A 15116-nucleotide genomic window follows, 5' to 3' on the forward strand; every position below is an offset into this window, starting at 1 on the left:
CCCGCAAACTAACAAACTAAGTCAACCATCAACACAAGTGCATAAGTATGCAGGCGTGGTTGTATCATTTTAAAACGTTCGAAAATAAACTACTTTGCAGAACTTAATTTAAAGTTCTATTCTCAATAAATATATCGCCTTCTAAATTTCTTTTTAGGGGCCAAAAATATTGAATGCCGGACGTTCCGAACTTCCACATTTTTTTCACCCGCTGAGATATTGCACAAATGCTGCTGAAGGCTGGTTCACATGCAAGCGACTGAGCGATTGAGCGGCGTGTCGCAGCGAAAATTTCAAACTTGCTGGAACCTCGTCGCTCACGGCCGCGAAGTCTCAAAACGGGTTTTTTTTTTTTTTTTGCCGGTGGCACGATTCGCTAGCATTTTGGCTTGCCTGTGAAAGAGGCTTAATGCGTCACACTAAACCGGCCTCGCCTTACATGCGGAAATGGTTTCAGGTGACCCTGGACACGACGTTGGGTATGCTGTCCACCATGCTGGAGCACGGTCACTTCGCCCTGGTCGTCGCGGAGCAAGTGCAAGGTGACTCGATGGCCATTACATTAAAGAACCTGGCAGCACAGAGAAGGAAGCAGATTAGAGTGACACGGCCCTAAAGGCGACCTCTATCAACGTGCAAACTACAGCAAAACAACTGCTCTATTAATGCAAATTTAAGCACCCCGCAATACTAAGCATGTTTTAATTTGTAAGCACCCTCGCATTATTATGTTGTGAATCCATGGTGAAGAAAAAACAGCAAAAGGAGAGGGAACGGGGTCGTTGGTTTTGCTTAACTAGTTTACACGCTGGGATTTATCACCGCAGACCGCGTTGGGAGCAATATAATATGTCATCTTTTCTGATGGCTCGCCACGTATGGACACACGAGTGGTCTCAATCGTCCTCTGGTAGACACGCGGTGTGCGATGTCGATCTTTTTTCTGACGAGTGTTGGCGTCCGCTCCACATGAAGCTGCTTCCCGTTTTAGGAAAGAACGTGAACCAGTGCTTTAATTTAATGCATCGTTGTTGTGGGCCAGCTAGGGGTGTGCCATGGTGGTAGATCCGGGATTTTAAGGGGTGAGAAAAAAATTGCCCGTAATTTATAGTAGGATACAATTTAAAAAAAAAACAGCAGTCCACACTGGGCCACAGTCCGCGGCATACCGCATTACTCCGCTAGCCAGGCACAAAAGTAACGAAACCAGCTTTATAGTGTTTTACTTTATTAAGCAAGCCAGGTATCAAAATTCTAGACCTTATAACCTTTTTCTCATGATTAACTTCTTGTGTGGGTGCCAAGAGAAGTTTTAACAACGGTCTACTTTTTTGTCGTGGAGGAATTCTGTACGCCGGTCCTGAATGTGGGCGGAGCTTCGGTGCAGTCAATACGACTATAGTGATTCTCTCCTCTGTTCCAGTGGCCACAGGTGCATCCACGACCAAAGAGGTTGTCATTGGAATCGTGACCAACATCGACCTTCTACGTTTCATCACCAAGAGTGCCAAATCAAAGTCGGACACCAATGTCAACGGCGAAAAAACAAGCGACTGAACGAGTCTCTGGAGTCTTTTTCCAATAAAGTTACTTTTCTTTTGGTTTCATTTTCGCTTACGTATTCAGTTTTTATGAGATTTATCCCGTGTAGAAAAAACAATTTCTTGTTTCCGCTCTTACGCCCGGAATGGACTTCCGAGGTTATTTAAACCAGAAGTGTAATTTCCGCGCCTCTCTCCGTCAGTTTCATAGTATTTTTCCCATTGAGAGCAGAACGCATTTCCGCTTTGACTCTTTATGTCAATTATGGTTTAATAAAAGACCAAAACTGGAAAAGTACTGCATTTCTTGAAAAGTAATTAGTAGGGAACAGCAGTTCACAATTGGCAGCGAGGTGCTGGAAATGGTGAACGAATACGTCTACTTATGGAAGATAGTGACAGCTGATCCGGATCATGAGAGGGAAATAACTAGAAAATTAAGAATGGGATGGAGTGCATATGGCAGGTTCTCTCAGATCATGAATGGCAGTTTACCAATATCCCTCAAGAGATAAGTGTACAACAGCTGTATCCTGCCGGTACTCACCTACGGAGCAGAAACGTGGAGGCAATGCAGCGAACTATGGAAAAGAAAATGATAAATGTAACGGGCTGAGTGGGTCAGGGATCAAACGCGGGTTAACAACATCCTAGTCGAAATCAAGAGGAAGAAATGGGTTTCGGCAGGGCATGGAATGCGAAGGCAAGATAACCGATGGTCCTTAAATGTAACGGAGTGGATTCCAAGAGAAGGCAAACGTAGCAGGGGGCGGCAGAAGGTTAGGTGGGCGGATGAGGTTAGGAAGTTTTGCAGGCATAGGGCGGGCGCAAATGGTAAAGGGCAGGGTTAATTGGAGAGACATGGGAGAAGCCTTAACCCTGCAGTGGGTGTAGTCAGGCTGATGATGATGATGATTACACTGTAGTGCTGAATTACTGAACAAGAAATATAGTACAACACCGCGGCAAAAGCATTAAACTGATTTCAGTGAAGAAATGTAATTAATATTTAAGTTCTGAGGAAAATTTTTCGTAACGTCCTAGTGTACATTGACCCTGCTCGTGACACTGTTTGGCCATACTGCCCTCATATCATAAGAATGAATGAGAAACAATAAGAGCTGCACAAATATCGATTTAAAATAGCCAATTTGCTGAATTTTTTATTTCTCCATTTATTTTTGGCAATCTTCGTGCTTTCATCTGCCTCATTACAAAAAAAAATTAAAAAATGTGGGAGTTTCGGAGTGCCGTATATACCCTTCCCTGGCCGGCGGGGCGCGCCGTGGAGACGCACTGAAAGCGGACGCTTTCCCCCTTCCCCACGGGCGAGTAGCCCGAAGGTCAGCTCCAGAGCGCTGCGCCGCCTCCTTCCTCAAATCGGTCGCAAGCGCGCACCGCCAGGCGCCGCCGGAGTGGTCGCTGATTGGTCGAAAGTGACAACGGGCAAATGCGCCGAGATCGGCGGGAACCGGCCGTGGCCGGAGACTCAGGCAGTGCTGCCAACCCTAGGGATTTTCCCCTAGATCTAGGGAATTTGAACGTTGTTTAGGGGAAAAGGGATTTTTGTTGTAATCTAGGGAAATTTTACTTTCCGCATGAACCTTTTTATTTTTCGATGTGACTCGGTTCCTTATTCACTGTTTCTTCACCACCTTGATTTTGAGAATCTGGCTATGCGCCATGTGCACGAGGGGAAAGCGTTGTTTGGATCGAGGTGGCGTGGTCGGGCCGGGAGGAGGTACGAGGTACGGCAAGCCAGATATTAACCAGATTCCCATTGGACAACGTCCAGATGAAAAGACTGGAGGCAATTGACCCGCAAGTTGTCATCGAAAAGCGGATTTATTCAATAGCCCCACTTGCCACCTCATTTCCTTCTCTGGTGCCAGAAAGAGAAATGAACAAAATTGACGCAGAATGGAGACTGCTCCGCAATACAGAAATGGACCTGCCGGCAGATGCGAGCGTTCAACACTTTTGGAAACGAGTGAGAGACGCCAGGCAAGGAGACGGGAGCCCAATGTTCCCTCTCTTGAGCGACTTCGTCTACAAACTTCTATGTTTGCCGCACTTCAGTGCAACAGTGGAGAGAGTTTTCTCTCTGATCAACCTGATGAAAACAAAGACCAGAAACAGCTTGGTGATGCAAACCCTGGCAGCTACGCTTCACACCAAGCGGGTTCTAGGAGGGGCCAACTGTTATGACTTTGCAGTGAACGAACGCTTAATTGGCCTCATGAAAAAAAGAAATGTATATACAGGAGCGAAACTCAGTCGGGATGCCAACCGAATGACGTGTCCTACGTTTTAGCGTTTGTTTGTTCACGCCCACATTTGGGCACAAAGTGGATTTCTCTCGCTCTTTGACTGCAGCCGGTGAGCGTAAGTGTTCACTGCGAGATTTTCATTCATTTCAGGGCTTAGGCCAGGATTTATTAGATTTTGGTATTAACTAATGTTTTCCTTACCCGTGATCACGTGGTACGCGAGTTTGCATGGGAAATCAATGTGTTGTTGTATTCAAAGTTGCTGCCAAAGTGTGGTAAGAGGGTCTCTGCGAAATAAAAGAGTTCACAATTTAACTACGCACCTTTTTTCCATGCCTGAATCTTATTTTTCGGATCTAGAGAAATCTAGGGAAGTTTGAGTGAAAATTTGGGGGAAAAGTGGCTTTCGAGGTTGGCAGCACTGCCGGAGAGAGACTTCAGCGAGCCGTGACAGTGAGAGGACGTCAGGTAATTACCTACCTTCTTCCCTCTTTGTTGTCGCCATCTTGCCCCGTCAGCCGCACGACCAAGCCAGACGGCAAAGGTCGCAGATCAAGCAGCCAGTAGCCAGCGATTTTGGGAAAGACCAAAAAACGTTTGGCCCTGGGCAAAGCGTCCTGTGCCGTGTTGTGTTCTTATTTCGCATTTCCGCTGCGCCGCCGTGAGAACGGCCGCGCGTGGTGTGCGATACCGGGAGATCGGAGTTCACAGCCTAGACCACAAAGGAGGCTCAACGGCCTGGTAAGAACCCCCACAAAAAAATTACGAGACACTTTAGCAACTAAAGTGTTGAGAAGCGAAAGCCGACCATTCTCTCACAATTTTCACTATGACGTGATGACTTCCGGTGGATGTGACGTCACACCATTCTCGTGGCTATATCGACGTCCGCGCTATTTCGACGCAATTTTGACATTTTTTGCCTATAATTAATTAATTGCTCTACAGTCATCAAATTTTGCTTCTAGGTTCATTTTTTCCTTCTCGACCTGAAACAACCATTCTTTTTGTGCTATATTTTTCAGTTCCCGAGTTAATCGCGTGACACCCTTTGCGTACGGACGGACGACAGTATGAGCCATTAAAGGTGCACTAAAGAGGAATCTGAACTCGTATTTTTACCGCGGGGACTCTAGCTACACGTTCCGGGCATTCTTAGAAACTTGGAATTATTGTCCTGTGCGGCCGATAGCTCTAATTAAATTGGATACCAGCTTGCGTAAAATAAAATGCAGTTCTGAAATCGGGATAAAAAGTTGCATACCTGTGCCAAAGTCTGGTTACATTTCATGCGTATATGATGGAAGTAGTTTCAATTGCTTCTTCCCGTTTTAAGTGTGTGACATGAAGAGCAAAGATAAATATCGCGAAATACGAATAATGGACTGTTCGTGACAAAGGGCTTATCCGAAGTAAGGGTATCAGTTTGTACTGCAGTGCTCGGGATATTTATTGTACTTCCACGACAAACTAATGCCATGAGTTAAACGCCACGCTGGTGCCTGTCAAACAAGCTTCTTGTTCCTCGTAATGTGCAAGAAAACTAATCAGGAGCGCCGCATTAAAGGTCAATGGAGGCTGTACTCTTAAGTCGTTGCCGTCAATCAAAGGGACACTGAGGACCCATAAATTGGCCCGCATCGAAAGCGTTCCATGTTCTCATCACAAAAAGGCCACTCTTACCGAAAAGGGAGCTTTTACGAGCTGGAAAAGAAAAGAAACCAAATTCAGTTGTCGTCATCAGCGACCGATGTCGCAAGCAGAATGCGTGCGTCGACACTAAGTTTTGGGCACGGATCCCAGAGGCTACGCTGTACAGCCATTCACTTCAAAACGGTGGTAACCAGAACTTTTGGGCATGGGCGTCACGAGTTTGAGTCGACTCGCGGGAAGATGTTTATATTCCATTTTCTTGCCGACCAATGTGTTTGTTTGTTTGTTTTGTTTCTGCTGCCGGACAAATGTCAACATTGCCAGAGAATCAATTTTTACTGAGAAAATTAATTGGACGAAATTGCCTTCAGTGTCCCTTATGTCTCTGTCTCACTGACTGCGCACCCATCTCCATTGCCGCATTTAAGACTGCGACTCTAGTTTGCACGAAACCCGTTTACGCTGCCAGCGTTTAGCGCATGATGCAAAGATCGCAGCCAACATCCACTGTCATTCCGATGACGATAACAATCAAATCAGCGCCTCACTGTAGTGTTCGTATCTCAGTGAGGTATGTTCTTATCGGTCATGACACCTAACACACACCTCATGAATGAAGAGGTGGAAATAATGGCTTGCTTACCCGACACTTGTTATCTGCTCTCAACTGGGTGATGTAATTAGTCGATTGACCTGTAACAATCGGCGTGGTTCGGTGAACTCATTGCTGAGCTGAGAAGTAGAAATGCAGGAATGAAATCCTCGTTCATTGTAAATATCTGGGTCATTGGACTGTGGGGTTTTACGGGTTCTTTAACGTGTGCTAACACCGCACAGCACACCGGCGTTTTTGTATTGCGCCTGCATCGAAATACGGCCACTGCGGCCGGGATCGAACCTGCCGCCTTGGGATCAGTGGGCGAACGCTAAAGCCACTGAGCCGCTGCGGCGGGTGACAAACTTCTTCGAGGCGTCAGGCTCGTATCCTTACAACTTCACTTTATTACCTTAAATACCCAAATTTGTGGTATTGCATATGGGATGGGAGGACAAATATTAATTGAATATGATTGTCTACATGATATTATTGAAGTGATTATTTATATTGATAAAACTTGATGGGCAGGTGATGGCAGCAACGTCGTGGGAAAGGCCGTTCCAATCCTTTGCTGTGCGAAGAAAAAAGGGCGCAGAAAAAGTGACGGTGCGGGCGCATTGGCAACAAACTTAAAGTGGATGGCCGGTGCGATGAGATATGCGAGCTGGTGGTGTGATGTGACACCACAAGCGGCACAACAAAATAAATACAAAAAGACTTCCACTCGATCATCGAAGGGCAACGTTTGGAGGTTAGCGTTACTTGTAGTATGCACTGAATCTCAAGCTCGAGAATTGAGTCTCCTTCATTTTTGACCGAAGGCCCATACTTAAACACAAACTTAATGTGCGTTCTGGATTGCCACTCCAAGAATATCGTGGTTGCCGCGTTATAAATTTGATTTTTCGAGCGTTGAGAGAGCATTTTAGGACCCAAAACTGCGCCACGTATTGTGATAGATTTTGTTTCACGTTTATCTATAGTGTCGCCGCGTTGAAGCATCACCGGCTGTATAAACCAAGACCAGACCTGCTAGTAGCCAGCAACAGCTTCAAGCTCACTCAACGGCTTTCGGGAAGGAACTTTTCAACAACGAAGCAGTAGCAAATAAGCCTTTTATTCCTCCCGCTGTGGCTTAGTGGCCATGGCATTCGGCTGCAGAGCGCGAGGTCGCGAGTTCGAATTCTGGCAAGGGCGGCCACTTTTTGATGGGGGCGAAATACAAAAATGTTCGTGCGCTGAGCGATGTACAGTGCACGTTAAAAAACGTGGTTGCGCGTGCTTTGCTAGAAACACTCCAGGTCAGATGCACACAGGTTGCAATGGCAGCGTTGAAACGCCTCGTGCGAAACCCCGAGGATCGGTAACCTATATTTTTTTGCTAACTTAGCGTGCTTGATGATCACACCCGTGACGCATAAAACCCTACACGCTGAGAGCGCAGGAAGCAGCAATCTTCTTAGTTTTCGATTCCAGCCGCTTAGTGGCCATGGCATTCGGCTGCAGAGCGCGAGGTCGCGAGTTCGAATTCTGGCAAGGGCGGCCACTTTTTGATGGGGGCGAAATACAAAAATGTTCGTGCGCTGAGCGATGTACAGTGCACGTTAAAAAACGTGGTTGCGCGTGCTTTGCTAGAAACACTCCAGGTCAGATGCACACAGGTTGCAATGGCAGCGTTGAAACGCCTCGTGCGAAACCCCGAGGATCGGTAACCTATATTTTTTTGCTAACTTAGCGTGCTTGATGATCACACCCGTGACGCATAAAACCCTACACGCTGAGAGCGCAGGAAGCAGCAATCTTCTTAGTTTTCGATTCCAGCCGCATCGCTCTTTTTGAAGGTGCAGGGCTTTTAAACCGCGATTCAGAATTTTGCATATTGCTTTATGGTCGTGCTGAAAGCGTCCTGATTCATCTGTAGCGAAAATGAAAGTTTAAAGCCCCCCCCCCTCCCCCCTTACCCTGCAGAATTTGGTGACGAGCAGAACTGCTGCTAATCAGAGCTTCAAATAACATTAGGGAGCCGTAGCTGTCGTCTCGCCGTGTGATTTTGCCACTCGTATATTCGTCCTCAAGATAATTGTCCTTCACCGTAGCCATGTAGAATCTGGGTTCTCGTGTCTACCGCAGCAGTGACGAAGTGGTTGAGCATCCGCCTCGCATGCGGGAGGTGCGGGATTCGATCCCCAGTGCCGCCGGGCACATACCGGTGATACAATGGGTACAGGTTTTCCTCTGGTCTGGTGATCGGCTTATTTGGGGTAAAATGCTTGGGAAATAGGTCTTTTACCCCACCTTGAGAAGTCGAAAATACCTTGTGCCATAGCATTCTTCGGCCATAGATGCCGTTGCGCCATAAAGAATCCATAATCATCATCTTTTTCTATCTAGGCCACAGTCCCTTTGTAGGACAGTGACACGCACGTGTACAACTTCCGTCAAGTGCCTGCAAACTGACAACGGTGCGCCTACGTAGCATTTTGTGCGCTGATTACTATCGAGCTCTCGAACAAACCATTCAGCGTGTTTTTATTTTCGCTCATATGTCTCCCTGGTGTTCGCTGTGTTTATACAAGCGCTGATGAACAGTGCAACGAGGGCCATTATGGCGGGAAAAATGAAATAAAAATTGACAGGGTGGTTACTACTGGTTGACGCGTGGTTCAGCGACAGCTTGTACTTTACCTTCTACTTTAATTACGACATGTTGTGGTAGAGAATATGAGAGCGACCTCATATCTGTTTGGTTCCAGGGCACTTTTATTTAGTTGTCCACACACAGTCGTTTTTCATCTAGGTCTGCTTCCAGCCCGCCGCTCTTGAAGAGCGGCGCTGCCGATGATCTCCTCGGGCGGCGCGTTTCGCAGCAGCTGCCGGAGGTGGACCCTACTACATACTTCCGCTCCTGCCATACCCTTCCTCCTCCTTCCACGCTAACCACGTTCTAGATGGTTATCATGGTACGCCTTCCTACGCTCTCACCATAACCTACTCTCACCGTACCCTCCTTCTCCTAGAGTAAATACCGTCCGGTTAGTTCCCATGGCAACCACGTACTGAGCGTGCCTTCTCACGCTCTCGCCATGCCCTCCTCCGTCCATGGTAATGATCCTCTGGTTGGGGATCTCTCCGTTCTCGCTACACCCTTCTCCTTCCCCGGTGACCATCATCTTGTTACGTCTTCCTACGCTCTCTCCATAAAGCCTCCTTCTTCCATGGTAACCCTCCTCATCCTTCCAGGGTGACTACTCTCCGGATGGTTTCTGTGGAAACCGCTCACTGGTTGTGCATTCTTATGCTCTCGCCATAGCCTCCTCCTTCCAGGGTAAGAGTTATACTTCTTCATACGTTTCCTTTTATCTCTCGGTCGGCACGTGGAAGAAGCTTTCCAGACAAGCATCGGGTTACAGGTTGAAATTTATTCGTTCACATCATGATCCGAATCAAGAGTCCCCCTCAACCTTACATGCTACAAGATTAAATACCCTTCACATACAAGGCCGACCAATGGGGCCCGAGCTTCAGCCAACGGAGCGGTGACGCTCGCCCTCTGGCAATGTTCCTTCTTTCCATCGGAGATGGCCGCATATCAACAATCGGATACACACCGGTGGCGAGGGAAGTGTTTGTCTTGCTTGAAAAGAGCTTGTCTAGCCGAAGCCGCCGCCGAGATCCAAGACCTTTCGGCCATCTCTAGGCGGGTAGCCCTGTAGCTACCCTCTCTCGGTTGGACATTCAAATCTTTCCTATGTCTTGCCATCGCTGCTGTCATCACCGGCCCCGCTGCCATCTCCGCCAAGGTCGGGCGCGAACTTTCGCGTATCGCACCCACGCAAGAACATCAGTGCTTTAGTCTCGACCAATTTCCGCCACATGGCGCTCAACCCGGGAGTAGCACAACCGCCAAGCCATCGGCCTTCACGCACGAGACTCGATGCGCGCCCGGCCCGGCACACGAGGAGGGGTTTAACGAACTGCGCGACACAAGCGCTAATCCCTTTAGACTCCGGCGACGACTCGCCGCTGTGCACTTGCCGCCACCACGTGCAGATGGCTTGTTACTGCCTCCGGATGAAGCTGCTGCTTAGCTCGCACGAGCCCGTCTCGCCGCCACGTCCTCTGCTGACCGGCCGTTCCCGAGGGGGAACGTTCATTACTGACGTTCTTCCATTTTACCAAGGCTGGCTCAAGGAAACCGCTCATTTCCGGTTCTCAGGCGACCTTGCGGTAGGTGTCGAGCGTAACAGTAGACACCTTTAGCATATCGTGTTACCGTTACCGGTATCGGAGTACCGCATGCGCATGCACAAATCGCCTTGAGGGTGCCAGATGTCGCCAGGTGCCCGACAGCTGCGCGCGCGCCTGCAGCACCGGGACCAATCAGCGCGTACTCATCGGCTGTGGGCGGGCTCCTGGTACTTCAGTAACGGTAACACGGTACACGCTATGCTAAAGCTGCCTATTAACCATCCTCCGATTGGGGATTCATCCGCTCTCCCGATACCCTCCTCTTTCCAGGACAACCACCCTTCGGATGTCTCCTGTGGTAAGCACTCACCGGTTACGCCAACGACTACGACCGACAACGGCATACTACTACGACGCGAAACCTAGGAACGGGTTCTTAACAGCTGTCTGTGATAGATTGTGCAATCACGCGCTGTGACATCACGCGCTTGTGCCACAAGGGAGCATGCACCAGTTTTGTGCCTGTGTTGCTATCACCGGGTGTGCTGATAACTGGCCACCGCCGTAGCTATTTAAGCAGTGCTAATCTTCCAATAAATCCCTTTTGATTCTTTGCAGTGTGACTCACGCGTCAGTCTGTTAGAGTGGCGGCAAGGCACGGTCGGACCTGTGCAAGGGCCGGTTGGCCGGCAGCATGCCTTTCGGTAGTTTCATTCGAGCGTTCGACCTCAGTGAAAATTCGTCATGGGTAGAAAATGTCGAGCGCATTGAGTTATCGTGAGCAGCTAACAAGCTCACAACGGATGACGGCAAACGAGCTGTGTTGCTCAGTTGCTGTGGGCCAGAGACGTACTCCCTCATAGCAACCCTCGTCAAGCCTTCACGACTGCCCAACGTGGCCTACCGAGTCATCGTCGACGCAGTCAAGAAGCACAGCAACCCGAAGCCGTCTGAACTATCTTTTCGAAGCGGGACCAACAAGACTGAGAGGGCGTGGCTGACTATGTCACTGCATTGCGCAAGAGAACTGCGGATCTGGCGGTAAAAAATTTCATTTGACAGTGTGACTCAACAGCGATTGTTAACGGGAAAGAATCTGATGTTCGAGACGGCATACGAGTTAGCAGTAACAGCTTGAACGACTGCCAAGCAGCAAAAAGTAATGAGAAGCAAGTTCCAAGTCATAATTATGCAAGTTAACCATCCGGGAGCGACAGACATGAAGGCAATCGCTAGATCGTAGAGTTTGTCAGGCGCCGCACGCCATTCCAGGAAAACAGGGAGAGTGAACCAAGGACGCCAACACATTTCTGGGCTAAGCCTGAACGACCATGGAGTAGAATACGAGTAGAATTTTATCATTTGTATGCGAATGAGGCGCGCACACAGCTCGCGCCTTATAAAGGGTTATCAAAAAATTTCAAGTTGGCGTGCCATTTAGCGCTGTAGTTCCCAGACATAAAAAATGTCTCTGCAAGTTTAGAACTTCCCTTATTTCGTCGTCTTTTCATTGCATGAATGAAAGAACTTGTAGATTTATTAAATAAAAGTGATACCAAGATGATAACATTTTGCTGATTTTAATGATTTCTGAATTTCTAAAAGCGATTATACCTGGTGCAAATACTCAGGCCTATTCAATAAATCCAGAGCAAAATTTAAATTGCTCCATCAGCCCTTGCTACAGCAGTACGATCACAAAAATTTCAGGGCATTCAGACGTTAGGGTTAGCCTTTGGATGTATTTATCTTTCAGAAGACCTCCTGCATCTTTGAAAGCCCACACGTTGACCATGCTCTGATAAATATGTCAGAAAAGAGCATTCTTCCGAGCATAAATTGGCAATTTCTGTAGTTCCAACTGCCAGCAGAAGCGATAAATATTCACATTTTTACACTCTGCATTACAGGCAATACGCTGCCCATTACAGGCACGGTTAAAATAAAATGGTCGTCCATTCTTTCCACAGCACCCCTGATTGAAGTTAGCAGCCACTGGTATGAGCAGGTATAGCACTTATGAAAGGGCCTATCCAAAAGACATCTACCCGCCGCGGCGGCTCAGTGTCTATGACGTTCGGCTGCTGATCACAAGGTCGCGCGTTCGGTCACGGCTGCGGCCGCATTTCGATGGAAACGAAATTCAAAGGCGCCGTTGTGCTGTGAGATGTCAGCGCACGTTAAAGAACGCCAGGTGGTCTAAATTATTCCGGAGCCCTCCACTGCGACATGCCCCCACCGCCTATGCATCTCTTAGCGACATCAAATCCCATGTACCATACCATAACATATGAATACGAATACGGTTTATTTCATGTTTGTTCAAAACATGGGGAGATGGAAGAAAAAGCTGCTGAATAGCAGCTTGACAAGCTTCCACCCCTTTTGTTTACATAGGCAACAGCAGCTCATACAATATACATATACAGATCCGTATACACACACACCACACAAAAAAACAACACTTTTTGATTAATATTTGATACATAAATAAAAAATGATTAAAGATAATTTCCGTGAAATATACAAGTACAAAACGCAGTGTAAGTATGTATGATTGAAAATACTACAAAGATTTGAAAGAACAGCAGTTATAAAACCAAAGAGAAGAATTTACAGGTACACAGAGCATGCAGATCAAACCCGAGAAAAAAAATTCATAAAAGGTAGTGCAGAGGTAGTAAATTTGTAGCATTTGAGAAAAAAAAGAAGGAATTAGTTTTTATCAAAGCTATTTCAAAACAACTAAAGGAATAAATCTCTGAATTCTGTTTTCGAAATGCTCGTCAGGTCAATCTTTTTGTGAAAAATATAATTTAATACATTTGGTACTGTGTGTCGTAACATTTGTTCACCGTAATTAGTGCGGCTACGATGGGCTTCTCAGTGCTCAGGATGTCTAGTTGTATAATAATATTCGTTTGCAAGTTTGCCAGATTAGTTATGACATTAATGCCTTGTTTCTTTTCATCCCTTAACTTTTTACAAAGGTGATAGTTACACAAGTTCTCTATGTTAATTAGTCTAAACTTTCTAAGCAAGCTGTCTGTTTAGTGGTCTAGTGAAGAATTTCCAATAATCCGGATTACTTTATATTGCATTGCCATGAGTTTCCTGACGTTTGTTGAGGTTATATTGCCCCACACTAAAAAGCAGTAATTATTGCGTGATAAAAACTGTGAATGATAAATTAGCGGTCTTGTGCTTACAGGAAATTGGTCTCGATTCCTGTAGATTAATCCTCTAGTGCGAGCTATGGTCGTGATGACATTATTAGTGTGCGAGTGCCACAGCATGTGCTGTGAAAAAATTACACCTAGAGTTTTAAATTTTGTCACAATTTCTACCGGCTGACACTGTATTTGAAGAAGACTATTTGGAAAAATGTATCTGCCCTTCGCTCGGAAAATGACTGCTTTAGTTTTTTGGGTATTAATAACCAAGCCGTTGCAGGAACACCAATCATGAAGTTTACTTATAGTGCTGTTTGCGCGGGTAACAAGTCTTTCGTAATTGTCACCCTGGAAAAACAGGCTGGCGTCATCTGCGTAGATCAGGAATTTCGTGTGATCATCAATGTTAACAATGTCATTTATGTGAATATTAAATAGATACGGTCCCAAAATGATGCCCTAAGGAACACCAAACGAAGTAGATTTAAATGTGCAGGTGCTGTCGTTTACTGAAACAGACTACATGCGAGTATTAAGGTATGATTCCATTAACTTCAAGGCAACACCACGAATTCCACTGAATTCTAATTTTCTCAGCAAAATATCCCGGTTAAGAGAATCAAATGCCTTTGTAAAGTCAATAAAAACTCCCAGTGCGTATCGTTTTTCTTCAAGTCTTTTTTAGAATGAACTCTTTTTTGATCAAGCAGGAGAAGTTCGGTGGAACAATTTTTCCTAAAACCGTATTGACAGTCAGTCAGGATGTTATGTTTATCTGTAAATAAAACCAGACGTGAATGGATGACGTTTTGAAGTACTTTAGAAAAAATTGGTATTATAGAAATTGGTCTGAAATTTGCTAAATTATTTTTGTCACCTTTTTAGTGTAGAACACAAACCTTTGCACACTAGCTGTGCGGGAAATACTCCACTTGACAAAGATTGAAAATATGGGCAAGTGGGAGAGCAATAATGTTAGCAATGAATTTAATCTGGCGGACTTGAATGTCAAAGATATCACTGGAGCTAGTATTTCTTAATTTCATGATCATAGAGAAAAATTCAGTTTCCGAAACTGGACTCAAATAAATTGTCTCAAGACAACCGCCAGTCAAGTATTTGGTGCAGTCTTCTGATGGTGCAGGAAACTTCAAGTTTACTAGATAGTCGTTGAAAACATTAGCTAGATCAGTCCCTGAAATTGTTGTGTCATTCACAACCATTTCACTAATTCCTTACCATACCGTACCATACCATACCATACTATACCATGTCATGCCATGTCATGCCATGTCATGCCATGCCATGCCATGCCATGCCATACCATACCATACCATACCATACCATACCATACCATACCATACCATACCATACCATACCATACCATATCAGTGGACCTTAGTGAACAGGTGTGTTATCGCAGCTTATTACTGAGGCATCTTTCGGTCTTTCCTATGCGTACTCAGCCACACGAAAAATGCAATTTGTTCACGACGCTTCGCTGGCGCTCGTCTTATACCATGCAAGGTGCTCCGTCTGTCATGTGCAGCGCGTGCAGTATATGCGAAGTGGGGTTAAGCGCTGATTCCATAGGGTGACGGAGTGGATTCCGACAGAAGGCAAACGTAGCAGGGGGCGATAAACAATCGGGTGGACTTATGAGATTCGGAATCTTACTGGTATGGGGTAGGCG

The 15116-nt window shown here is 46.3% G+C and overlaps 1 protein-coding gene across 3 annotated transcripts in view; it reads left to right on the forward strand.

The window, feature by feature from the left end:
- Positions 1 to 1607, forward strand: part of Cbs (Cystathionine beta-synthase) — a 66907-nt gene extending 65300 nt beyond the window's left edge. For all 3 annotated transcript variants that reach the window (XM_077668554.1, XM_077668555.1, XM_077668556.1), the window contains exons 12-13: positions 458 to 542; positions 1424 to 1607. In XM_077668554.1, the coding sequence (XP_077524680.1) occupies positions 458 to 542; positions 1424 to 1557 (219 nt within the window). In that variant the 3' untranslated portion in view covers positions 1558 to 1607. The remainder of the gene's footprint in view (positions 1 to 457; positions 543 to 1423) is intronic.
- The last annotated feature ends 13509 nt before the right edge of the window (positions 1608 to 15116 follow it).

Source organism: Amblyomma americanum, chromosome 6 (assembly GCF_052857255.1).
Source record: "Amblyomma americanum isolate KBUSLIRL-KWMA chromosome 6, ASM5285725v1, whole genome shotgun sequence".
NCBI lineage: Eukaryota > Metazoa > Arthropoda > Arachnida > Ixodida > Ixodidae > Amblyomma > Amblyomma americanum.